Source organism: Pararge aegeria, chromosome 4 (assembly GCF_905163445.1).
Source record: "Pararge aegeria chromosome 4, ilParAegt1.1, whole genome shotgun sequence".
In the NCBI taxonomy this organism is placed as follows: domain Eukaryota; kingdom Metazoa; phylum Arthropoda; class Insecta; order Lepidoptera; family Nymphalidae; genus Pararge; species Pararge aegeria.
This window is the reverse complement of record NC_053183.1, coordinates 632,358-659,677: the sequence shown is the minus strand read 5'-3', so window position 1 is coordinate 659,677 and position 27,320 is coordinate 632,358. Positions and strand designations below refer to the sequence as shown.

Below are 27,320 nucleotides of genomic sequence, written 5' to 3'. Positions count from 1 at the left end.
TATTAGTATAAGATTTTGTCCTCGCGACTCTAACTACTTTTGGAAATGAACGTATTCTTCTTTTACTACTTCCTACAACAGATGAAAATTCGTTTACAGAATCAAGAGATATGTTCCACTATTGAGGAATATTGTCATATGGGAAGTTATGCCACTTTGCGAGGTTAAGCCAGCGAATTGCTCTAAACCATTGCGAGATCAGAAATGACGAGATCCGCAGAGCTACCGACATAGCTCAGCGAGTCGAGAAGCTATGGCAATGGACGGATGACACAGCTCGTACAACCGATGGACGTTGTGATACCAAGGTGCTGGAATGGCGACCTCGCACCGGTAAACGCAGCGTTAGTAGACCCCCGACGAGGTGGACGGGTGACATGAGACTAGTCGCCGGGAGTCGCTGGAGCCCACAAGACCGTGGTGTGGGAACTCCAACGTCCGTTTGATGAAATGATGATGACGACGTGCGGAGATATCAGAAGTGAGATGCAGCGAGTCTTACATCGGCGGAGGGCGGGCGCGCGTCGTCGGCGCCGAACAGCGCGGGCTGCGCGGGCGCGGCGCCCGGCATGGTGATGGTGGGCCGCGCCGCCGCCTCGCTGCCGCCGCCAGAGTTCTGCGACACCACGCTTAGCCATAACACCCGACGTCGGACGGCTCAGTTGCCATAATGGTTCAAAAGTTATAGTTACAATCGACGGGCCAAGCCAATGGCCCACATGATGGTAAGCGGAATACGATTACCTATATAATATACAACGTATAAATGAAAACGGAAATAATACTGAAGAGGCTTAAGAGGTACATTATTTACTGTCTCTGCGAAACCGAAACGCTAATATTTTTGAGTACCTAAACCACTGCCATAGTTTCTACTAAAACATCAGACACAGCCCACATCACATGCAAAGGTAAAATCAAGTGACTCTGTCACTATATTAGGACCGCCATACGCTACGCGGTATGCACTGTGCACGTGTATGTATTTTGTCTTCAATAGGGTTGTCATAAGTAAACACTTAAGAATGTTATGAATTAGTTTGTATGGAAAAATAAATGTGCTTCTTTTGATTTAATATTTCACAGGACGATTTCTTATGAAATATACTTATGCACCCTTCAACAGTATTTCGTAATTTCGTTACACGTTGTATAAACAGAGCAACACTTCGCAGGGTATGCGAGGAACATGTCCACCAAAGTGCGGCCCTGTGCCCTTCGACCTGAGACGTAGATGCTAAGCACGCTTTTCAAACCGTAAAAAACTACAATGCTGTTCGGCAGCAGAAATAAGCATGGCCGTAATTCTCCCCCCCCCCCCCCCTCCACAGACACACACACACACACAAAGCTCTACTTCTAGGTTTTGTTAAACTTAGTGATGTTATTCCATAAAACCTTAAAATGAAACAGCTTTTATTTGTTTTAAATTTTAATTCAAAAGAGTTTCCTGTCTAGTTAGATATGTTAACAAGCTGATGAAGAACTTCAGGGAAAGAAGCAAAAACGCTCAACGGACTGCTGCAATCAGTTTATTAGTTCAGTGAACATTGTACTTTTAATTGTTAAAGCGTTCCCCACGCAATGGCAGTGGCTGATGTAGTTCGTACACTAAGTCATAATTAAAAATGCTAGTGTAGGAAGAGAAAGGAAAGGCGAGCGCACGCCTGCGGATACGAGTTTTCCTTTGTAGTTATATCCCTCCTGCCATATCTGATCGAAGATTAATAGTTACTTTTACATATTAAGTAAGTCGGTTAATACTATAATTCAATGATACCACACAAAACTGTACATTTTAAAATATCTTAACTTGTGTCGAGCCCAGATCACATTTGCGATGTTAATAGTTATATATCAATTGAATACTTTATTAAACTGTAGAAATTAAACAACAGTTTTTTATAAATTAATATAATGCCAACACAACACATTACAAAATTAGTGGGCGCAAACAATAAATACTTAAAATGTATATACCACAGACAACAGCTATTAATTAACTAATTAAAAAAAATGTGTAATCAATAAATATTAAGAAGGAATAACTTAAATAAACTCAGTAAAACAATTTAGAATACAGTCATCAAATTTCAGATCGAATACAATATCACAGGGTTGATAACGAAGTGAGATTCGTAGTAAATACACGCTATTATTAAAATTACAAAAAAGTTTAGTCAGTGAACTGCTTTTTAGTAAAAGCGACGTTACAAAATTAATTAGGAATTTAAATAATATTACATAAAGACAAAAACTATAAATGCTGCTATGGACATTAATGCTTTGTTAATAAACGCTACATAGCGGATCAATAGTTACACATCGATTTCGGTCTTTCTCGCATCAGTAATTTAATAATCGAAAACCGCGATATACCTAGTGCAGGAAATATCTTGACTAAATTTACTAAAACACTAACATATTTTGTATATATATCCCTAACATAATCACACTTGAATCAATAAAATACATCATGAATAGGGATGTTTATAGCAAATTGTTCATTAATGGTATCTTAATTTGACAGTCAATTGTAACTTTAATGTAGCAAATAGATGTCGCTGCAATCGATAAGAATATTTAAAATTTACATATTATCAGGAATTATGGCACTGTTGGGTATCTATGTATCGGGGCATATGGCTCGGAGAACCGTTGTTGGAAAAGCAAGTTGTTGGAATGGTAGCATCGCATGGCAAACGCATCGTTGGGCGATCACCAACGAGGTGAGGAAACGTCATCAAATGAGTCCCTGGGAGCCGCTAGAAAAAGGGGGTCCAGGACCGGATTTTGGAACTCTCTATGTCCAGCATTTGATGTCAACCGGTTGATGATGACGGATAATTTAACAGTGAGCGTATTGAAAAAAAGAAAGAAGATACATTTATTCATGTTAAGTGTTACAAACACTATATATATATATAACAGAATAATATGTGTGTAATTCTAGACAGAAAGGGTGTATGGTTCAGCATTTGCCATGCATTTCAGGTACATGCATGCCGCAGATTTTCAGCTAAGACCCAAAAACCTAGAAATGCTACATACATTTGATGGACTTATTCTCTAGTTGATAGTTATTGGGCAAGGCACTCCGGTCTCGAAAGCCGGAGGATTGCGGTTGGAGTCTTATTCCACAAGTTTTGATATTTATTTATAAAAAAGATATGAGAATTTAAAGTTGATGCATGAGACAATTCAATCCCCTCGTCGTCAGGCTTGTTTGAAACGTCAAGATTCCCTGTCTATGGTTACTTTACCACCGACTCATCAAACGAAAGCCGGTAAGAAATTCAACAGGTAAAAATGTTAAGTAAGTATTATTTAATCATAAATTAAGATGCGGGTCAGAAAACTTCCATGCAACTGTGTCATTATTTCATTAAAGGTATGATAAAATGTATGTGATTTTCTTGATTTTGAGATAATGTTTGAATAAATAGCGTATGTTCAATCCCAAAAGCATTTAAGTCTTTATAGCTCATCATCATACGGCAATTACACTTATAGAGGTTTCCTTTCTATTACATATGATGATCGCATTTCCGTTAACGAAGAGCGAGAAACGCAAGAAAGAACGTTGCGCCATTTTCCGTGACGCAGGACGAGTCGATTTTACTGCGAAAGCGCCCAATAGATGTTTCACATCAAAACTTCTATAGCATACCCCATTCATAACATATTTTTTCTTTTAAAACCATAAAATATTTGTATATAAACATTAAACAAGCTGTAACGCGTTAAAATTTTTTATAAGCTAAACATAACTATGGCTACCGCATTATACGGTGGCAGGCAGCTTAAAAGGTTGCAAAAATCCTACCACCATCGCTTCAGTGCGATCATTTGCAAGCGTCAACTACGCAAACAGCGCGGCTACGCAAATAGTGCGGCAGGTTATCATATCTTGAGCGGCGGAGACCAACATTGGTGGTAATTGAATTTACACGCGATTAAATTAGCACTGATATCGGTCTTCGCCGGTATGATTTCGTGGCAACAGTACTCCATGTTCAATTGTGTTTAGGATTCTTCTTCATAACTAAATATTGTAGCTAATCGTTCATACAGTTTGTCTTAAAGCTCATCTGAATTAACCGACAGGTTCTAAAGATCGGATTTAAGCACTTAAATCGTTTCCTAATTCAATGTCGGTTTATGAAAACGTGTCTTAGTCAAGCCCTCGATTTCATAGACACTAAAACAAATTGCTAGACATTGAAAAGGCAAACCTTAAAGCAGCAGATCTTTAGCTTAGACTTAAGGTCTAAACATCTCGATCAAAGAGAAGTGTAGTGTGTACACTGAAGAACAATTCATGTCACGCCACCCCACGCCAACACACTGACACACGTCGGATCATGTCTTGATTCTAGTGAAATTCCCAGTGTTCTGTATGCCAAGATACACATTACCGACACCCGTCACCACCACAACGGATGTCGGTAAGCATTTCTGACGATACAATCCTCAATCTTGTGCTGATCCAATACGTTTTACAAATTCGTCCCTACCGTGACACATACATTTGGTTTGGTATAACATATCCGTTGCTAACAGTCACGGACCCTGATTCTTTATTATCTTCTTTTGGTAGCACACTATTTGTGACGTCAACATTTATAGTCTGAGTATGAGGAGGTGCCAGATTTACCGACACAAAAACATTCACAATGCGCAATCATTTAATGAGAATCAGGGCACAGTACTTAGACTGGGAGTTAAAAAAAGTTAAATGGTAACAGGTTCGTCGACATCAAAGGTCTTATTTGAGGTGACAAAATATCTCGCGTCGTCTTCTTTAGGCAGCACGTCGTCGTCAGCCCAGTCCAATGGCTCGTCAATAGGGAACGTGAGAACACTCTTTTCCCTTTTGAAACCTCCTTTCAAGGCTAACATTGCTTCAAACTTTTCGACACTCTCTTCTATAGTTTCCCTCAATTTCCGTCTGTGGGCTTCTGGATCGATTGTTAATTCAGTAGACGAAGCGACGCTGCGTTTGGCAATATTGGGTATACGTTTAGGACTGTGTACCGATTCTTTCGACGTTGCTAGAGTGTGTTCTGATCTGTCGGCAATAGGGTTTATGTTTTGTGTCGACTGTTCGATCGGTAAATTTTCTCTAGGTTTTGAGAGTGGAGCCGATGGCTCGCTCGGTAAATTGGTCGGCTCATCGATGGGGTACGTACCCCCGAAAACCAAGGGCTTGTTCGAGCGCTGCTGCGCGGCGGTCCTGGCCCATGATTCAACGGTATCTCCTATCATAGTTCCGTAGCGAGAAGAACAACGTCTACGCGGAACCATGGTTTTGTACGGGTTCGAGCGGAAAGAATCGGTGTCGCAGCTACGGAGCGAGTCGCGGTCCGCAGAACTATGGAAATTGATGTAGTTTAGTTGATGGGTAGTCAGGTTAGCATAATTCCGGATGTCCGTGTATTGAATGCGCTGCATCGACGGGTCACTTTCAGTTGTAGAGTAATTGTCTAGAAAGGGATTGTTTCCTCGGTTGTTTTGTCGATAGAACGCAGAGTTCTGGATCTCCAAGTCTGTCATCAGGGGTCGCATCGAGAGCGGGGCCGGCTGGGCCGGGCGCGGCTCGCGCGGCGCCGGGAGGGGTCTCGGGGCGAGGACCTGCGGCGCGGGCGGGTCGGGGGCGGGGCCGGCGGGGGCGGGGCCGACGGGCGGCGCGGCGCGGCGCCGGCGCAGGCTGGGCGGGGCGGCGCGCGGGGGCGGCGCGGGCTGCCCCCACAACACGCGTTAGCACTCTTCATACACACAAGTTCTTACCGCTACGGATCTCAACGCGGACGTTTGCATTATTTCGAATGTTTTGGGTCATTTCGCGAAAAATTTTCAAGGATTTGAAATTTTTGAAAAAAATATGACTTTTGATAAAAATAGTAAATTGCGAAAAATTGTATATGAAACAATTACTGGGAACATGAATTTTTTAGCAATTTAAGACGGAAGCATACTAATATCACACTGCAAACATTCAACGTAACAATATGCGTATTTTATACAAGCTCATATAGGTCATAGAATATACCAATAATTGATTTAACTTTCACGCGTCCCGAAGTATCGAGTCGTGCGCAGTGTTATAAGTATGTTTTGACCTTAAATCAATTTGATGTAACCATTAAATTTGGCCTCTATTCAAATGATATCATTTAAAGTAAAAGCGATCAGACCAGTTTGAAATACCGTCACCGCATCGTGCCCCTCGCATTCGCGATAGAGTATTTGTATACACAATTGCTTATTGAAATTTTCTTATTAATTGTGGTCTATGGCGCGGGCCAGTGGGCGCACGTACCTCATGGTACCCGTAGGGGCTGTCGGGCTGCCAGTAGGGGTCCCCGTAGTGCTGCGGCGGCTCGTCGTAGCCGTAATGCTGGTCGGGCTGGTACTGCGCGGCGTCCTGCGGCTGGTAGTGCTGTTGCGCGGCGTCGGGCGGCTGGTAGTGCTGCTGCGCGGCATCGGGCGGCTGGTAGTGCTGCTGGTACTGCGAGTAGTCCGGCGCGTCCGCGGCCGGCTCCGCGTACTGCTGGGACATCGGCTGCTGCTGCTGTGGGCCCTGGGGAGGTAACTTCATATCAAACGAAGAATTCACTTGGTACCCTCGCTCAAAGCAGTATTATTTAACAATACTGCAGGGGCGGTATTAAAATATCAGACAAGCCGAAAGGTTTTTGGGTTGTTGGATATATGTACCTGATTTATAAATTAGGTATTTTTTCTTATGACAATAAAGTTTGGAAAACGGCTGGTTATTATTATTGTTATAACTTAACAAGTTCTTTCACAAAGACGCCAGAATTCGACATCAACAACACTTGAGTGCTGTTAATTCCTAACAGCCAGCCGAAATTCCCGATAAATCAGTGTAATTCGTGTATTCGCGTCTTGACCATAATCATAGTGTTTTCGAAATATAAGTTGATATTATTCATCAATTTGACACGACAAGAACCGCTTTTAAGAGATCTTGATGAGTCAAATTAGCTCTACAGATAAATTGGGTTGCTAAAATTTAAGAGTCTAGGAAATATTGAAAACCACTAAAACATTGTTGTGGCTCTCGTTTCAGAATTATAATCCTTCCTTAAGAGTCGCCAAGGTTTGCCATGTAGAACAGTAATTTTAAAATTGCATTGCCTTAAGTGATAGTGGTAAAACCCCAAATCATAAAAACATCGGGCTGAAAACTACAATGTTCGCTAGAGTAATCCAATTTGAACACGAGTCGTATTGCATTTTGTACGCCAACTGATCCAGCGCGGCCATGTTGCAACTTCGAATTAGACTACGTATTTTGCGAGTGATACAATCCCTTTTTAAGACGCGTAGCTGAAAAAGTTTGCATAGAAGTATTTGGCACTCCGTTATGGTATTTGGGTATGAGTTTATGAAACTATGGCAGTTTCATAAATCCATTCCAAAATTCATTTATTTCAGGAAACCCTTAGTCAAGTCTGACTGTTGGCAGTGATTCTACCACTGGTTCGGAAGGAAAAGGTCGTCGAGAAACTCAGCGGTTGCTGCTTTTAAATCGTTTTCAGAATAATAGTTCAGTCTAGCGAGAGATGAAAGCGGTGCTGTGTGCTTCCTAGCAACGTTTCAATTAGAAATTCATCAATTGTATAGTAACCTATAGTACATGTGTAATTAATGTGATTCAACACATTGTTTAAACATATGAATTAGTAGGTCCAAAGTTACCTAGAGCATCATGTTATAAAAACATATTATACTCAACCTCATAAATGATTCTTATAAATTTCAAAGACGATATGCGTCGTACGACGGTATGAGTCGTCTCTAGTTTATGACAGTTTCTAGTAAGTAGATTCTTTATATCTTTTTTTATAAAGGCAATTTTTTTGTCTAACAAATACTTTAGTTTATTTATTAGGTGGGGATTCGTGTGATTTACGCTCATATATTGATTGTACAGCTCTTTTTTGTAAAAGGTTATATAACGAAATTCCCAAGGACATTATACTATGAAAGTACGCAAAATATACCAGTCCAGTTGTTTCATATCGATAAACTGCTTCCATATGAAACCACAACAACAACAAATTACCCACCTGATCAGCCCAGCCGTACTGCTCGTTACCGGCGGCGACTGGCTCTGCCACGTGTTGCGGCGTGTTCTGCTGCGAAGCTTCGGTCTGGGAAAAAATAAAAATAAGTTTGAAGATGTTGTCTTTTCACCAAGAAATTCCATTAATTTGAATTTATTTATTGATGCCTGTTTTAGTTAAAATACTGAGATTTGCGATGAAGTAAACATATTGCTAGCTTTAAAATAGTATTATGGTTATATGGAGACAAAAACCCTACTGAATGATAAGGATAATTAGCGAGCTAAAGTGCCATTGAGCAGGCCATCTCTGCCGCTGCGTCAACTCTGAAGTACGCGCTCTCGTGATGGACTGATGAGCCTACGCGCAGCGACGCGGGTGCGTACCGACATCCGCTGCGCCAGCGCGTGCACGTCGCGCAGCCACTGCTGGTGCCGCGGCGACGCGTCGTCGCTGCCGTCCGCCTCCGCCGGCGCGCCGTCCGGCAGCGCGCCGTCTTCCGCGCCGTCGTCCTGCAGCGCGGGGTCGTAGTATTTCAGCCTGCAATTTTAGAATATCAATCAAATATTTTCTACCCACTACTGTAGGCTATCAAGCGACTGATTTCACTAGACGTTATAGTTCAACAACAACACAAACCAACTAAAATATCTTAATAAATAAAATAACTCTTAAAATCGCATTAATGTGATAAATTTGTACGCAAACACCTTTACGACAGTAATCGTTTAAATATTTTCTAGGGTTACAAAATTTTTGGTGTTGCCAATGTAATATAATACGTTGCCACATTTGATTTTACACAGTGGATGTCGTTGTGTATTTTGATATCACAAGTTTGGATCGGTATTATCGTCCCGCACGGGTACCTGTCGGCCAGGGCGGCGACGGCGCGGACGAACGCCGCGGAGTAGTAGCCGGGGTTGCGCGCCACGGCGCGCGCGGCCAGCTCCGCGTAGCCCAGCGCGCGCTCGCACGCGCCGCAGTCCGCCAGCCGCGTGCCCAGCACCAGCTTGTACACCTGTCGGGCAACCGTGTCACGGTATGATGTGCAGTGTTGGGTGGTAACAGATGCGAGTCCGAATAAAATGGTCCTTCGAGCCGGATAATGGAGCGTAATAATAAGATTGTACCAAATATCTTATGATAGAATAAATCATTTTTTAAGACTGATCGCAATGTAGATACCGACTGGGGAGTGATATACTACGTCTCGTTAGGTAATTCAGCGATGTGCTCGTATCTCTACTGTGATATAGGGGCTGACCGTGAGCTCGTCCAGCACGTAGTCCTGCGCGAGCGACAGCGCGTACTCGTACACCTCGGTGGCGAAGATGGCCTGGTTGGTGGCCAGGCGCGCCAGGCCGGCGGCGCGCGAGTCGGCCAGCAGCAGCGCGAGGCGCGGCGGCGCGGCGCGGCGGGGCGGGGCGCGCTGCAGCGGCGCCAGCGGGTGCGCGGCGAAGGGCACGCCGGCCGACACGTAGCAGAACTGCGCCGCGCCCGCCTGCCCGCGCGCCCACAGCGCGTCCCCTGCGGCACACGGTTAGCGGCTCGGCCCGACAATGCCACGACTGGCATTGATGGACGAACTAGGCTTACTTTTCTCATATAACGCGCGGAAATTGAAACTAAGTAGTACCTAGGCAGAACTTTTAATAACAAATATAGAAATTAAAGAATCTTTCCTGGGATTACGAGGTCAAAGTTTATTGCGTAGTTTAATCTCTTCAGTTTGATTCTGTATTTCAAAGCTTTCATGGGAAATATCAAAATAATGCTCAAATTTCAGGGAATGTCTGAGCAAAAGTTATCACCGGCCCCCTATCAAAATCTACATTCATCTAGCTGACGGTTTCTATGGTATTAATAAGCAATCGCGCAGCTACTCGTGACCTCTTTCAATCGACCAACTTAGATAGCGCACGCTTTAAAGGAATCGGTCTAATCGTCCTTTGTGAAGCTGAAATAGTTTAGGAGCATCGCCTCGGCAGGAGAATGCTTACCGAGCTGTGTGAGCGTGCGGCGGTCCTGCTCGGGGCGCGCGGACGGGTTGGCCAGCACGATGGCGGCGTGCGGGCGCCAGTCGCCCCAGCGCTCGTCGGCCGCGCACTGCAACCGCGCACAGTTCAACAGTTCGCACTATGTGTCGACAGTTGTGGCTATTTCTACACCTTTACATTGAGATTTCTGGCCTCACTTATCCGAGACTCTGTCCAGGAAATTCTGCAGGAACCATTTATTTTCCCGGGTCAAAAATAATTCTGGGTGTGTTTCCGTAGCCACAAATGTACTAAAAACTCTGTTCCAACATGTTGAAAAGTGGATGTATAATCAACAGCCAGTCAATCAAGTACTGATACAAACTTGAATTGATTTATCGTGAGTATCGAGTCCCGAGTCTTATGGTTCCATAACTAGTTTAGTCGCGATGACAAATGTCAAAACGGGCCTATTACATTTTTACGACTATGACAAAGTTTATTAACAATATACGATGACCCCTCATGCCTCATGGCGCTTTCCCAGAACAAAAATTGACCTAAACCCATCTCCAGGATGCAAGCTATTCCTGTAGCTTATTTCGTTAAAATCAGTTGAGTGGATGAACCGAATCTAACCAATAAATAATAAAATACACAAAAAAATCACTTTTGCGTTGATTATATAGTAGTTGTTTCTTGCGTCTTCGTTCATATACATCTGGATAATGCTAAACTCCCATACAAACTTTTATCATTATATCAAACTCTTCATGCCTTTTGCCAAAAAAAAAAGGTAAGTTATGGCCTTTCTCAAGGTCGAGTCCATCTCTGGACTAATTTTGATTTAAATGTAACAGATAGATCGCAGAAGTGTTACTTTAGTATTTATAATATTAATAAATAACGAAGTAAGAATCATATCAATCAATTACCGGCCCACAACGAGGCACGAGTCACCTTCCACCATAGAAGGGTTATTAGGTACTGTCTCTGAGACATCTTTGCAACCGAAAACCTAATAATTTTTGAGCAAACCGCTGCGTTAGTTTACGGGGGTTTTTTTAGCGAGGACTCACGGCGGCGGCGGGCGGCGCGCGCAGCGCCAGCGCGGCGTACAGCGAGTGCAGCGGGTCCTGCGCGCGCAGCGAGGCCACGAAGCGCGCGCTCACGGCCGCGCGCACGCGCCGCGGGCCCGGCGCCGCCAGCTGCAGCGCGTGCGCCCACAGGCCGCGCCGCATGGCCCACTCTGCGCACACGGGGTTCAACTAAATGAGGATGTCTACCAACCTACCTTATTAATTAAGCTTCATTTGCTGTACTCCGCGAAAAGCAGGAGAATCTGTATGGTGTAATTTATAATTTCTCCAATCCTCGGCAATGTACCCTCTACGCACGTTTCGCTGCGAAACCGGAGCATCCTTAGGAGATGTTGACTTTACAATGAACCATTCACTTCACTTAACAATTATTCATTAAACCGCGCTATCCAAGTGCGGATAGGCAGACTTCACCCCCTTTCCAAAACATTATGGACAACTCTCAGACATGCAGGTATCCTCAAGATTTTCTTTACCGCTAAGCGAGTAATATTTAACGTACAAAACTCGGAAAAGTTAGAAGTGTAGCTGGTAACTCTAGACTTCACTAGGCTTTCTCAGCTTCGGATGGAGCCATCGACCTCTTGGCGTTATGGTGATGTCCCTCGATGCTGTTAGTTGCACTCACCCAGAGCCTCCTGGCGGTCGCCGTAGATGAGGTACTCGCGGAAGCGGTCCAGCGCCCCCTGCTCGTCCAGAGGCGCTTCTTCCTCTGGCACTGTACGAAGTCATCCAGATCATTATGAGCACTAATATAATATATTTATATATATATATTTATGAGTATCATTATGATTTATTTTGTTACGCCAAAGAAGTATAACTTCTAACGCGTGTACATAAGTATGCATACGTTATTTTTCGATAATCTTAAACATGAATCTATATATCGAGAAAGTTTATTTGTATTTTTAATGTAATGTAATACTAACGTGCGGGCTCGTTGAGTGCGTGCAGCGCGGGAGAGACGCTCTCTCGCGCGGCCTCCTCCGCCTCCGCCGGGCGCGGCGACCCGCAGCTCTCTACACAAGTACACATCTCAAAATAGACAAACGCAAAAACGCGTGTCAGAACAAAAATTATATGAAAAACCTCCCGCTTTTTAAATGAATGAAGCTTAGGTTTTTGATATCATTTTCAAGTTCGGAACGTACGCTTATAGCATAATAGAAAAGTCGATCTTTTGGATTATTTTGCATTTTTGCATGTCTGTCCTTCGATTCCTCCGAACCTTTTCGGTGGACAAACTTGTAAGTTTGTAGTTTCAAATGTAAGCGTTTTCCAAGAAGACGGTAAAAGTGAAAAAAATACATATAGACAGATGATGAAACTGTTAGTAGTATGCTATAAATTAAAAAAAAGGTCTACCAGTGTTTCTAGAAGACGAGATCTTGTATTCGAATTCCTTAGTGTTTTTCATCAGCAACTCTGCGATGTCCGATCCTACCACCACCTGAAATGGTAAAACACAACCACCATATTGGATTTGTCATGACGTCATTAACTTGTATTATCTATTTATTTCATTTATCATTACAGGCTTAACCTTATGCGATAAATAAGCTAAAAACACAGGAAACTAAAATTAATAATGAGCGTCACTTAATAAATACGTAGTTGCCTGTATGAACTCGCCCAGTGATCAACTGAATAGATCCAGTCGTTCAGCGACCGTGTGAGCGTGTGCGTGAGTTATAGAATAGAATAACTTTATTGCAAAACAATACAATAGGAAAAATAAAAGGAAAGTGATATTTTAAAGGCAACCTTAGCGTGCCAAGATTATAAAAATATGGTTATGATTAAAATTATATTATTTTCAATTTATTTAACTTGTAAAAACAAATTAATATACCTAGATACTTTAAGACTTGCATGTCGTAGACTGCGACTAAACATGTAAAATATTTCGTAATGTTTTAAGCAAATGAATTTGAATTGAGAAAGGTGGAAAATGGATGTTGCTTAGTGTGTAGCGGGGCACGAAGTTATGTGTTACAGTGTCAGTAGGGTAGGGAGGTGCGTGTGTCAGCTGGGCTGGGCGCTCACCCCGTTCTGGCGCAGTAGCAGAGCGAGCAGGCCCCACAGCAGCGCGTGTCCGGCCGCGTCCGCTTCCGGCGCGAGGCGCGCGCGCCGCTCGCAGTACTCCACCACGCTCTTCTTGTGCGTCACGCCTGCGACAATCGCACACTGTACCAGCGAACATTGCGAGACGCATCGAAGCTACTTAATACATATAATAACAATCTCATTAAAGACTACACATTGACGTAAAAGTAAGTGGTAAAAACAAAATAGGTACATAATTTTTAAAAACAGCAAACAAGATAAAAAGATAGTCCCATTAATATTATAAATGCGTGAGTTTTTAAGAACGCATGGTTGTTACTCTTTCACGTAAAAACTACAGAACCAATTTGACTGAATTTTGTAATGGGGATTGAATGCCGTGATGGTATGGTTAAAACGGTCGCGTTTATTTGTTCTCGTATTTTTGTATAATATATTGTGTAAATTCCTACTAATATTTTACATGTCAATGTAAGTTTGTTTGTTACGCTTTCACGCAAAAACTACTTAACCGATCCTCATGAAACTTTTTACACATATTCTTGGAAGTGTTACAAGTAATATAGGATACTTTTTATTCCAACATTAAGCTCGGTTCCTTTAGGAGAGGGGGTGAAAGTGTTTGACGATTTTACACTACAACTCCGACAAAAAATATAACCGATTTAAATAATTATTTTTGTACTATAGAGGTTATATGGGTTTAGTTTTGCCCAAACTGTGGTTGGAGATAGCGGACAGAACTCAGCTAACAGCAGTAAACCCCACATTTAAGGCTTAGCGATACTGAATACTTCAACTTTTTTAGAGCTACAACTAAATTGAATGGCACATCAAAAAACAAAATCAAACGCAGACGAAATCGCAGGCAACAGCTAGTAAATAATAATTTTGTAATTAATATGTTGTAAAAATAAAAGCGCTTTGCGTGTGTGTGCGTGTGAGAGTGCGGTGCTCACCCTTGACCAGCGGGCCGGGGTAGGCCGCCAGCTCGGCCGCGTGCGCGTCGTGGCGCAGCAGCTGCGCCAGCGGCAGCGCGGCCAGCGGGGCGGCGCGCCCGTCCGCCGCCCCGCCCGCGCGCACCAGCACCAGCGCGCGCGCGCCCAGCACGCCCTGCGCACGCCACGTCAGCCTTTCTGATGCCTCGCCACCCCAGTACCCACTGACCGTACCCACTGACCTTGCCGTTTTAAAATGCATGGCATCGGGCCACAAGTGGGACGGATAACGTTTATTCCCGCAGCGTGACTACTTTTACACGCTTTATATTATAACTTCAAATAAATCAATAAACATACTACGATAGTACACACATCGCCATCTAGCCCCGAAGTGAGCGTAGCTTGTGTGATGGGTACTGAGATGACTGATAAATATTTTTATGAATAACATAAAAAATACTTGTAATATACATATAAACACCCAGACACTGAAAAGCATTCATGTTCATCGCACGAACATTTTTCAGTTGCGGGAATTGCACCCACGGCCTCGGACTCAGAGAGCAGGGCCCACTGCGCAATTTTGACCCACTTCGAACAGCCAGAATCCATTGAAATTCAGTACACTTGTCGAAGGCCGATATCAATGCAATAATTCGATTAAAATATCCGATTATCCTGACTACATTCGCCAGGGTTCTACAATTTCTACCCGCATCCTTAGCATGAGAGTAAAAGAGAGAGCTAGTGGGCGGCTTACTTATCGGGCACTCACCTTAGCATATATTGATAACGTCAAAATCTTTGAATGGCTTCTAAAATCGAGATTTATCTATCAATACAGCTGTACACATTAATAATTTAAAAAATAATAACATTGATGCTGATCACTGATTTGACAGTAGATTAAATCCAATAACAGTTTTAAAAAAAATGCTTTACAAAGTAAACCAAACTATAAAGTAGAAAATAAATAATAGTTTAAAAAACCTGACGTTTTATGTAAAAAACCAAAGTAAAAAATAGAAAATAAATTTTAATAATTCAAACTACAATTATAATATTAAGGATTTCAACAATGATAAAAAGCCTGAATTGCTCTTACTTCATAGCTAAATTTTAATTGGACTTTAAGATTGTGATAACAAAAAAACTCCAGCTAAGTTTGTTGTGCGGTCTCCTAGATTTAGTTTTAAACTTGTAATTGTAGTTATCACCATCACCTTCCAAAAAGGGTAATAATACATGTATGAACGATTTATAAGTGTCTGTGATAGTTCTACATGAATAAAAAATTTATGAATTTTAATTTTAATTTAATTTTGGTAGGTTGGCTCGTAGAAAATACTTTAGCAATCATTCCGCCTTTTGTAAACTGTTTTTTTTTTTTGGTTGGGCAGTAAAGTGAATAAATAAATAGGTTGTCAAGGTAGCACTGCCTAGGTTCGATGGCGGTCTACGGCTCATATACTAATTTACTATGGGATCTTATATAGAGATTTAAAAGTGTCACTTACCTTGATGTGCGCGGTGGAATACTTGAAGGGCGTCATGCGCTCGGAGCGCACCGTGGACTCCTCCAAGTGTAAGTTGAGCGACATGTCCGTCGTCAGTTCCCTGCCACACACACACCACACGTTCAACGCACGGAACCAAACCAATATCCTTTTATTATGCCAGAGATTTCAACAGAAACATCCGGCTTTCACTACAAAATCATTGGTAAACACTAAAAAGCAAACGAGAGACATTTTAAACTTATGAATGGGTCCATGCAGTTAATATTCTACAACTGTGTGTTAAACCGATGGGTTATAATAAATATATGTGTGATGAACTTCTAACGATTTTACAATGCCCGTTACCTATATAAGTACACAGTAACCAATTTCCAAATGGCTAACTTGCAATAAACTATTATAAAACTGGACATTCTACTTCGGTCAAAGCCAAGTCAAGGTTGAGTTAAAAAATTGTGTAATATGAACCGGCAGTGCAGCGCGCAACATTATAATGGAATTCAATATTTTTAGCCTTTAATCCGTAAACAGATTTACGAAAAACGTTTCTTTTTTCATTTAAAATAATGGGGAACGCAAATCTAATTCCAATCAAAGCTGCGTTAAGGAAAAAGATCACTAGGAAAGACGGTCTGTAGAGGGTTATAACACTTGGACTTGAGTACAAGGTCATTCTTACTTTCTTAACAGTACGCTCTTTACTATCTTCTAGCCACCACTGATATCTATTACGTTCTTAATATTCAAGGTATTAACAATGCCATGAATATCAAGCTTATTTGTTGTACTCCGCGAAAAGCAGGAGAATCTATACGATGTAATTTATAATTTCTTCAATATTTATATTCTACACCAACCAGATCTTCAGCAGTACACTGCAGTGCAGTGTACTTACTACGCATGTTTCGCTTTGACACCAGAGATTCCTCAGGAGAGGTTGATTTTAATACGAAGCATTGTAAAGAAGTTGCTCTTTCAATAATTTTAAAGGACAATGAGAGATGTGATATCAAAAAAAAAACACCTTGCTAAATTTCTGTGGTCTGCTACTTGGAAACCATGGCACGTTGGAAAGCTTGAGTTTTAACTTTGCGAATATGGTTATCGCCGTCATAACTACCATGTACACGTCTTTTTAATTTTACGCATAAAAAGTGCCATCCATCCAGTGACATTTTTGACTTTAACTTTGATCTTTTGGTGAGGAGCATAAAGATTGAACAAGCATTATAAGCTGTACCGCACAGTAAACTTAATGTTGTACATCATTGTATTCCTCAAAGTAACGTCTGGTTCTATCCAAATCCGCTCTGTATGTACGTATGTGTGTAAGGCTCGTGTGCGCGTGTGCACGTACCTGTCGGAGAAGTCAGTGCGCATGGAGGCCGCGTCGCGCGCGCGCCCGTAGTACCTACACCAACCCACACTGTCACCACGCGCACCATGTGCTCCGTGCGATAAGCGTGAACACGACTGCGTTCATTACCGTAACTCGCGCGCATGCTCGCCGAGCATGTGTATGCATCAAGAAAACTCATAGAAGCAACGTGCGTTGGATGCGTTACCCTTACTAATATCATAAATGCGAGAGTGAGTTTACTTGTATATAATCTTTATATATATATAAAAGAGAAAGTGTGTGGGTATGTTCCGTATAGGCTCCGAAACGGCTGGACCGATTTCAATGAAACTTTCAGGGAATCTCCGGATTGACCTGGCGAGTAATCCTGTAAAGTTTGGTGACGATCGGATCACTCCTATTTTTGAACTGTCAATCTGTCAAATACAGATTTTATTTACTATGATGATATTCTATTGTTGGGTGTACATGGGTGTAGATAATGATCTTCACCCGATTGAGAAGAAAATAGAAGAGAATGAATACGGAGAGAAATAAAAGATTTCATATATTATGAGACTTAAATTAAAATATAGTGATGTAAGTTTATTGTTTAATTAAAATAAAGCAAAATCTAGCCCGGCGAAGCGGGCTGGGTACGCTAGTATTATATAAAAAATCATAAAGGTACACCAAATGTATTACATTTAAATACGGTTAGGAAATATGTATGTAAGTCTTTCGTGCAGCGTGCTCGATGTGAGGGGTTTTTATGTTACGATAATGAACGCAATACAATTTTAAAAAGTTTTTGTATCCAAACAATTTCTCGTAATAAGATGTCAATAATCAAAATTATAGTTTTGAATGAAAAATACTGTTTTACCAGGATACAAATAACAAATTTAAAATCTGCAAACCTTAAAATGGATATAAAAACTGTTATCCCATGGTGCTGATAATGATTTTTCATAATTAAAACAAAAAATAACTTACAAAATAAATATATACAAACTGAATAGAAAGAAAAATATGTATTGTGAAAACAATTGATATTTGTATAATTTTTAAATCTTATTTATTGCACCACCTACCTCTTTTCTATGTTTTTTCCTTTTACGCCATTGGTTGCCTGGAAGAAATCGCTATGTAGCGATAAGGCCACCAAATTGTACTCTCTTGATTACAATCTCTCTTGATTATATCTTTGTAACTACTTTTTGTTTCTTTGGTGTACAATAAAAGTGTATTCATTCATTCATTCAATATTATTTGTGTGGATAGTTTTTATTTATTTGTGTTTATATTACAATACCTGTAGACTTGTAATGAGATTTCAAACTCATGATGATTTTTAGCTGAAAGTATGTATGTATCTTCATTGCAAGCTGCAAGATTGCTTTATATAAATGCAAGCTGCATGTTTGGAATGCCTTTGCAAGAACCAAGGTGGCTTAAGCCAATACAAGTTATTTTATGCTATTTTCGAGTGCATTAAAGTTATTTTGATTTACATAGAAGCATGTGTCTTGATTAATAAGTATTTAATGAGTCGAAATGGATTTAGGACAATGTGTGTCGTGGCGACGTGCGACGTTCTCGGGATGTGCGTGCGCGAACGTGCGTGGGTGCGTGTGTACGTACGTGTCCGCGGGTTTGAGGCCGTTGGTGCTGGAGCGGCCGGAGTGCACACTGCCGCGCTCCTCCGCGCGCGCCTCGTAGCCCAGCTGGCCGTAGCCTGCCACAACAAGTACTATTTGAGTCCTATCTACAATATTTAGTCATATTTAGTTCAACTCTCGTCTAAGCTGAGCTAATAAGATAACAGGAAACGAGCAAGAAATTAGTAAAAAGTCATCGGCTTACTACAGGGCACCGATCTCCTCCCAGAATGAAAAGGATTTAAACCGTAGTCTACCACGCCGGCCAAGTGCGGATTGGTAGACTTCACATGCCGTTGAGAACATTATGGAGTAGTCTCAGGCGTGCAGGTTTCTTGACGATGTATTTCTTCACCGTTTAAAGCAAGTGATATTTAAATTGCTTGAATTAAAATTAACTGGACTAGCCTGGGCTCGAACTCAGTCTCCAAGAGAGGAAAGCCGAAGCGTTACCCACTTGGCTACTTTCGCTTTTAGTAGAGAGTTGTGGATAAGAATTTTAGTAACAGTAGTTTGTCATTGCAGAGCTCGTCTGGGGAAGTACAACCGCCGTGGTTATGTCAGCCGCTCGTAGTGCTCGGCTAGTGCCTGCGTTGTTTAGCTCACCGTCCGCGTACAAGCCGGAGCCGTACAGGCCCGGCGCGAGGAGCTGCTTGTAAATGCGCATGTAGGCGGCGGGGTCGCTGCGCCGCAGCCGCTCGTAGTACTCGTACTGGCGCCGCTGCGCCTCCAACGCCTCGTCCCAGCTCGCCGCGCCCGCGCCGCCCGCCTCGTACCCTGCGCCGACACGCTTTAGACACAGCATTCACTGTTCCTCACCCTGTACTGGACTATTTGTCAAGGAGGTATCACACTATTCATGATAATTAAAAACTTTTTTCAAGAATAAGTAATCAGAGAAGTAACTGTACAAAGTTGTCATACAAATATTCCCAATGACTGCCGTGACATCAGCTGTGTTTTGGACGGTTGAATGAGGTCACGGCTTACTGTGACGGAAACAAAAAAAAAATGTACAGACCTAGATAATATTAGAACAATAATTCACGCACACGTTCATACAAGGTTGTCGAATTAAGTACTTTTATAGGAAAACTGAAACATAAATAAAATACGTTTCACCAACTCAGAGGTGGCAACTATTGGTGAACGGTTGATGTACGCTTAGGAATTAATAGTTTTAAGTGACAATGTGAGATGGTGATAACAAAAGAAACAACCGGCTAAGTTTGATGTTGGCTTCATCTTAGACCAGGGCGCGTTTGGAACCCTCGAAGCTTTAGTTTTAAGTTGACGAATTTAGTTTTCGCCATCAATTCACTTCTATGTTATATTTAACATGAAATGTACGCATCAAAAGTGCCATATATGTGCCTATTTGAATAAAGAAATATTTGACTTTGACTTTGGAATCTTCTTAGATATCTAAGCATACATAGAGAAAAAAAAATGAAGGCGTTACTTTTTCAGACATTGCCTTGTTCGTTAGTGAAAAAGGGCATCAGTCCCTGACAGCTCACCTTCGTAGTACTGGTGGTACCGCTGCCGGCGGCGCTGGTCGCGGCGCGCGCGCCGGCGGGGCTCGTCCGCCTCCTCGTCGGTGGCCGTGGCCTCGCGGGAGCCCGCGCGCGAGCCCGACGAGTACACCTCCCCTGGCAATACAACTCGCATGTAATCATGCCGTAACTCCCGCATCCTTCTTACTATGAACCTCGTATAGCAAGTATTAAGCTAGGTTCGAACGCCGAATGACGTCACGTCTATATAAAGAACCTGATACTTCAGAACATAATAGGGCAGTTTTTCGAAATAAGTCATCATGTCTATTGTCCGAATGCTTCGCTCGCATTGCGCACATCACTGCTGCAACGGCAGCTGTTACATAATATCGACGTTGGTCCCAAACTGATAAACTAACGCCCACAGTTTCTAGAATGAACGTTGAAAATTAATTTAATCTTTAATTTAATTTCTGCAAGACCAAAGGTCAATTTAATTTGCGTGAATGTGTTTTCCATTTTAAACTGCATTCCAGTAGTAGTAGTGTATATTTCACAAGGAATCACCTGTAAAAATATTAAATCAAAAGAAGCATATTTACTTTTCCATACAAACTAATTCAAAATATTCAAGAGTTTACTTATGACAGCCCTATCGAAGATAAAACACCGACCCGCGCATAGTACCTACACGTCGCGTACCTAATATAGTGACAGGAGTCACATGATTTAAATTTTTCATTAGATGTTAGGGCTGTATCTGTTCTTTTAGTAAAAACTATGGCAGTGGTTTACTCAAAAACTATAAGGTTTTCGGTTTTACAAAAAGTCTCAGAGACAGTATATAATGTACCTGTAAAGCCTGTGAAGTACTATTTCGGTTTTCATTTTATACGAACCGCTTTTTTTCTTAATAATATAAAATAAAGCTAATAATTAAAAGCAGCATGCAAACGCAAAATATAATAAAAAGATGTTATTAATGATCATCTTACACAAAAAAAAGTCTGATGTCGATGAAATATTCTTGCATTTTTGTTTGTACATTACGTTGTTTCTTCTTACTTTAGTGATTTCTGAATTTCAAGGCAATGTTGCATGCATGTGTGCCTGTTTTCACTGTTAAAATATTAAATACTAGCGTACCCAGTCCGCTTCGCCGGGCTAGATTTTGCTTTATTTTATTTAAACAATAAACTTACATCATTAATTTTTTAATTTAAGTGTCATAATATATTAAATCATTTATTTCTCTACGTATTCATTCTCTTCTATTCTCTTTCCGAGCGGGTGAAGATCATTATCTACACCCATATACACCCAACAATAGAATATCATCATAGTAAATAAAAGCTGTATTTGACAGTTTCACAGTTCAAAAATAGGAGTGCTCCGATCGTCACCAAACTTTACAGGATTACTCGCCAGGTCAATCCGGAGATTCCTTGAAAGTTTCATTGAAATCGGTCCAGCCGTTTCGGAGCCTATACGGAACATACTCACACACTTTCTCTTTTATATATATAGAAGATTAAAAATGTTACCTATTTTTCATATTATTTATACAATTTTTTATATCAATATTTAGGCTACAGTTTGCCTGTGTATTCAACCAAAATAATTACATCTGGAAGCTACTAGTTGGATATGAAGAATCCTTTTTCGCATTAGGCACTCAAATTCATGAGGAGCTGATTACTTACGGATTACTTTGAGCTGTTCCACATCACGCTACTACCATTATGCCTGTTTTCACTAAACCTAGGAATAGCCTTAATCGGATGACTAGTGATTTAGGTGATTCCTAGAGAACAAAAACGTTTCACGGACTCTTATGTGATGACTAACGACGTTACACGCAATCTAAAGTTACGACACCGATTCGGCACAACGTAAAGTTTAGGAGATAATACACATCTTATGGCAAGAACCATAGACAATTTAAGTTATGCGAAAATCGATTGGTGAAAGGTAAACGTTTATGAATCTTTGATTAGGCGGCACTTACTTAGGCATTGTTCGTCGTTAGTGAAAACAGGAATAAGCAACAAAACTACAGCGCCAACGTACGATACGATGACGGGTTGATGAGTTTGAATTAGAAAAATGTACTATCAGAAGGGTTTTTATCTTTTATGTCGGTAAACAATCATTTATCGTCTGAGCCAATGCAATGAAATAGTATTGTGAAAGGCATACAGGCAGATAGGATAGACATAGCAGGCAAATCATACATATCATACATAAATCCTCAGTTTTGGAGGATTTTAATATGATTGTTCCCAGTAAACATTTATATACTCCCTACATTAAACACTGAAATACACAGCATTCGGATGCTCGGCGAGGCTATTAATGTTTGTAAGCACAGGTGTAAAACTGATTATGAAGCTATGTAATATGAGATTTAAGAAAGTAAATGCAGATTAGGCAGTGCAATGGGCCGAGGCCCGTCTGCGCGTGCGCACACCGCATGGCACACAGTATAAGTGCGTAGAGGTACCTTCACCCTTACTACTCTTATCAGACTTGGCATCGCCACTGAACGTTACAACTGCAACATAAAACATTATTTAGCCTCTAGCACCCGTCTTTTATTTCATGTGTGTAAGCAGATTAGCACATACCTTTTCTTCGTTCATCCTCATCTTTATATTCCTTCTTGCGTCTCAGCGAGGCGTACTTCTTCGTGTCGATGTCCCGGTATCTGTGCTCGAAGGGATCCTTCTCTCGGAGCCGCTCCGCTTCGAGGTCTCGCCGCGACACGTTCGCCGGTCTCTCGCTGCGGCGGCTTCGTTCATCGTCATACGGACGGTCGCTTTCCATAGTGTTGTGTCGCCTTCGTTCGCCGCGCTCGCTACGTTCACCACGCTTGCTGCGCTCGCCTCGTTCGCCGCGCTCGCCCCGTTCGCCGCGGTCATCATAGTGGTGACCTTTATCGTCACCACGCGGCGGTCTCGACGATGTGTATGAACCCTCTCTGTGCTGTCTGAAATTGATTTGTTTGCATATACAATACATATATTCATATATTAGGTTCGCTTATTATCTCTCCTTCTGTAGCACAGCTATAAACGGAAAAAGTGTGTGGAAGAAGTACAAACGAAAAAACTAGACCGTTCAGCCGTTTTAGAATAATTGCGCTCTAGATCTTTCAAACCCACCCATGTATGACCCGTGTATGCTTTCAGAGATGGTCAGAACAACATCACCTAAATTATATGAAAATACACGTATAGCCGATGCTATGTTTTCGCGTCAAAGATGGCAAATTCACTTTTGCATGATATATCTTTAGTTAGTTAGAATACATTTTTTGGGTTTTTCCTTTATTCATACTCTGATTATGTAGATTTTTGATAGATAGTTGTTAGTGTGTGCTAAGATTTTTCAAAAATCCTAAAAATTGTCGGGTGATTAACTATTTTTCTACAACACTCTCCGAAAGTTGAACAATGTATCGGCTCACCTGCGCTTCCTCTCCCGGTCGCTGCAATAGTCGGTGTCCTCGGTTTCGTCGCGGTGGCTGCGAGCGCCGCGCCGGGGGCGCCGCGCCTCGGGGCTGTCGCGGCGCCGGCGGCCGCGCTCCCAGTCGGGGTCCCGCCGAGCCGCTTCCGAGCGCCGCTCGTCCCGGCCGGGCCGCCTCTCCGACTCGCGATCGTACTTCCTATCGCCGCGGGAGTATCGGCCTCTGTCCTTGTCCCTGTCCCTGTCCCTCTCCCGATCGCGATCTTTGGTTGACTTATTCTTATCCCTATCCTTCCTCGGAGAAGCTTTGAAAGCTCGTTCTCTCCCGGAGTCTTCGCCAGAAGTGACGCAATTTAGAGATTGTCTCCGCGAATTGGTCACCGGATACTCTGCAGTGTCAGCGATGTCGTGGTTTCGCTCTTTGGTCGCTTCCGCAATATTCGAAGTCGACCCGTCGTACGGAGGTTCTCGCGCCGTCGAAACCGAACTCAGGTCCTGCAAATTTTCACCTTCCATAGTAATTTCTCGTTGTTGATCGTCGACGGAGAGACTGAAGTCTGGGGAAGTAGCGTTGCTGGCTTCCCTAACGCCGATCACGCTCCGTGAAGGATTTCGAGGTGGTTCTGTGTAGTCCGAACCGTCGACGTTTTGTTCGCGAATATCGGATGGACCTGCATCTGACACGCTGGGATAGTCGTGGTCTACACCAGTCACTACTCTGTGCTCGTTTGCCGCAGTAAAATTAGAAGTCTGGTACTGAGGATACTCCTCATTGCTCGGTTCTCCGGGAACCATTCTGTCCAAACCAACCGGTCTTCTGTCACTTCCCCGATTTGAAGAAGATTGCGTATAGCCTGGGGTCTGTTGACCGTCGGCTTGCCTGTACGGTCGACCGCTGTTATCCATCGGCTGTCCATCGATCTGACGATCCATATAATCGTCATCGCCAACTTGATTGTAAGAGTTGTCGATTTCAGTTTGCTGTCCGGGGACCATCCTCGCTAACCCAGGAGGAGGTTCATCACCCGATATATTTAAACTTTGATTGTATTCGATTTCCTGTTGTCCTACTCCCATTCTCCTCAGACCCGGCGGAGGAATGCTGCGACTGAAATCCGTATTCTCTCCATAATCGCCAGTAGACAAATGGGCAGTCTGTAAGTACTCATTTCTATCGTTCTGCGGTGCTATTTCCAAATTATCGGGAACTTGCTGGGAGATAAGTAATGATCTATAATTAGTCATTTGAGGTTGATCAGGTCTCTCTGAATTATCTGGTGTGGTTTCCAAATTAGCACCAAAGCTGGTTGATAGTCTGTCTTGCTGGAGGATTTGAGAGACAACAGCTGGCGAAGCTAGGTTAGAGCTTGGTACTTGAGGTGGGAATGACTGCGGTTGGGGATTGGTGGGTGGTAATTTAGAAATATTCTTATGAGAAAAGGGTGAAGCACTTTTAAAAGGATTTTGACTGGAAGATGGAAAGTTTGTGGGAGGAGGGTGTGACAAGGCTGATGAAGATGCAGGCATAATTGTTGAGGGAATTGAAGGAGGTGGAGGTAAGTTAGCCGGGGGTAATATCTGGGCAGGGGGTGATTGGTGGGTCACAGAATTTATTGCTGTAATTGATGAGGTTTGAGGAATGAGCGACACGGGCGGATGGCCTAGCATAGGAGGTTGTTGTGGAATAAACTGATTTGCCATTGTAGATGTAACAAGAGACACAGGAGGCAAAGGTTGCATTATTGGTTGATTAAGTTCCCTTCCATTTTCACTATTGTGGATAGGATTGTTAATATGGGAGGTAGGATTTTCATGATTAGCAATGTTCATTTCTTGTACTGAGTTTGCTAATTCATCAAAACTTGCACTTTTATTATTATTTTCTAAGTTAGATGTTGTTGAGTCATCTGTATGTTTAGAAATCTCAGTATTTGTGACACTCATATCGTTAAAACCGGACAGTGAATAATTAAAGTTAGACGTATCAGTGTTTGGGCCTGGACTGCCTTTACTTGAATTGCGAGATTGATTTTCACTCCTATATGTGCCTTCAGATTGTGTGAGTGGCCCGTCACTTGAATCCTGTGACATTTGAGACTCTATAGACCATTGGGGTGTTAAGTTTTCGATATGAAAACGCTTCCCCAGTGCTAAGTTGGGTAAGTGTTCCTTCACAATTTCTTTATCACTTAAATTTTTTACTTCATTTAAATTATCCTGTGCTTGGATATCCCTAGCGCTGAGTTGTGAACTAGGTTCACAAGGAGCTATGTTATGATTAGCAGCATTAGCAGCATTGACTGCATCTAAATTGGTATCTTGATTTTTCTGAAAGTTTTGTACCGACAAATGTTTCGGTTCGTTTTCGTTTTTATCTTCCATAGACCAATTCCAATTCTGAGTGGAGGCAAAACTTTCTTCTATAACATTAGCATTGTTGAGTGGTTGTGTTGGCAAAGGTTGTTGAGCACCGTGATTGGCTGCCTTCTGTTGTTTAGCTGCTTCATCCCAGCCCCAGCCCCAGTTGTCTTCCCAGTTGTCCGAGCTCTCACTTTGGGTGAAATTAGGTTGCTGAGGTGGTTGGTTGTGGTAGTAGTTCTGCTGATAGCCTGGTACATTCTGGATTGCATAGTTTTGATTGTACTGTTGTTGCTGAAACAACTGATTAGTGTTATTGACGAAAGGTTGTGGTTGATACACCTGGCCATACTGTTGGTTATATTGGGGCTGTTGTTGCTGTTGCTGCACTTGCCACATCTGCTGTGGCTGAGCAGCAGCTGGCGCCCCTTGATAGTTTGGGTAAACACTCTGTTGATTTCCATATGGCTGAAATAAAATAAAGCACTGCTACACCATTTGGAAACAAAGTGATTCTGTTGGATATGTAACATAATGCTGAGCATTGCATGAAGAAATATAATTTAATTACTTTCTAATTTAAGATCCAGACACTGGTAACATTGTATTTTTATATAATATGTAAGAACATGTATCTACAATAAAAATAGTTTGGCCTGAAGACATGGTTGAAATAATAGCGGCTGAAGCAGCCACTTACTTTTGAATACTGTCTTAAATATTATCAAACATTCAGATAGGTAATTATTAGACCACGTCATTGTTTACGTCTGTGTCGACATAACCTGAGCTCACCTGCGCCGTGGTGTAAGGCTGGGCTTCGGCCTGAGGAGGCACCGCGCCTGCCTGCGGCCGCTTCATCCACGACATGCCGCCTTATCGCCACTTACGTAACATTCGTAAAAGAACCCCTTGCATATGCTAGATTGAGACTAACAGCTTCGTCACTATCATACAACGAAATCAACTTAAAACACTTTCACTCTTACACTAATATGTTGCACAACATCATATGAGCCACTTTAAACTGTCTGAACTGTTACTGGGAGATAAGAAAGTTTTCGCGAAAATTATAATTTATCAACTGTATTTTCTATGTATTATTTCGTAAAAATTTGTTGACAGCAACACATCGATCGAAGGTGCCCTGTTGGCAGTGTAGCCATGCTAAATAGTTTTTTGACATTATAAAATTTAAAAAAAAAATGGATTTACGACTGCCAGACTAGGTGAGCCGACTTAGGATGGCATTTATCCTAAATTATATTATGTTTAAGTTTCCGTTAAGA

General features: G+C 42.0%; 1 protein-coding gene across 1 annotated transcript in view; it reads right to left on the bottom strand.

The window, feature by feature from the left end:
- The window catches only part of LOC120623270, a 33,440-nt gene extending 6,253 nt beyond the window's left edge, over positions 1 to 27,187 (bottom strand). The window contains exons 1-22 of the mRNA XM_039889191.1: positions 26,827 to 27,187; positions 23,675 to 26,499; positions 22,833 to 23,194; positions 22,709 to 22,759; positions 20,227 to 20,358; positions 19,313 to 19,483; positions 18,690 to 18,783; positions 17,064 to 17,117; positions 15,704 to 15,803; positions 14,205 to 14,358; positions 13,225 to 13,349; positions 12,544 to 12,628; positions 12,108 to 12,197; positions 11,804 to 11,893; positions 11,155 to 11,324; positions 10,100 to 10,205; positions 9,364 to 9,626; positions 8,966 to 9,117; positions 8,483 to 8,636; positions 8,100 to 8,183; positions 6,323 to 6,583; positions 503 to 616 (exon numbers count right to left, since the gene is read on the bottom strand). Of these exons, the coding sequence (XP_039745125.1) occupies positions 503 to 616; positions 6,323 to 6,583; positions 8,100 to 8,183; positions 8,483 to 8,636; positions 8,966 to 9,117; positions 9,364 to 9,626; positions 10,100 to 10,205; positions 11,155 to 11,324; positions 11,804 to 11,893; positions 12,108 to 12,197; positions 12,544 to 12,628; positions 13,225 to 13,349; positions 14,205 to 14,358; positions 15,704 to 15,803; positions 17,064 to 17,117; positions 18,690 to 18,783; positions 19,313 to 19,483; positions 20,227 to 20,358; positions 22,709 to 22,759; positions 22,833 to 23,194; positions 23,675 to 26,499; positions 26,827 to 26,901 (5,712 nt within the window). The 5' untranslated portion in view covers positions 26,902 to 27,187. The remainder of the gene's footprint in view (positions 1 to 502; positions 617 to 6,322; positions 6,584 to 8,099; positions 8,184 to 8,482; positions 8,637 to 8,965; positions 9,118 to 9,363; positions 9,627 to 10,099; positions 10,206 to 11,154; positions 11,325 to 11,803; positions 11,894 to 12,107; positions 12,198 to 12,543; positions 12,629 to 13,224; positions 13,350 to 14,204; positions 14,359 to 15,703; positions 15,804 to 17,063; positions 17,118 to 18,689; positions 18,784 to 19,312; positions 19,484 to 20,226; positions 20,359 to 22,708; positions 22,760 to 22,832; positions 23,195 to 23,674; positions 26,500 to 26,826) is intronic.
- Positions 27,188 to 27,320: the final 133 nt, after the last annotated feature.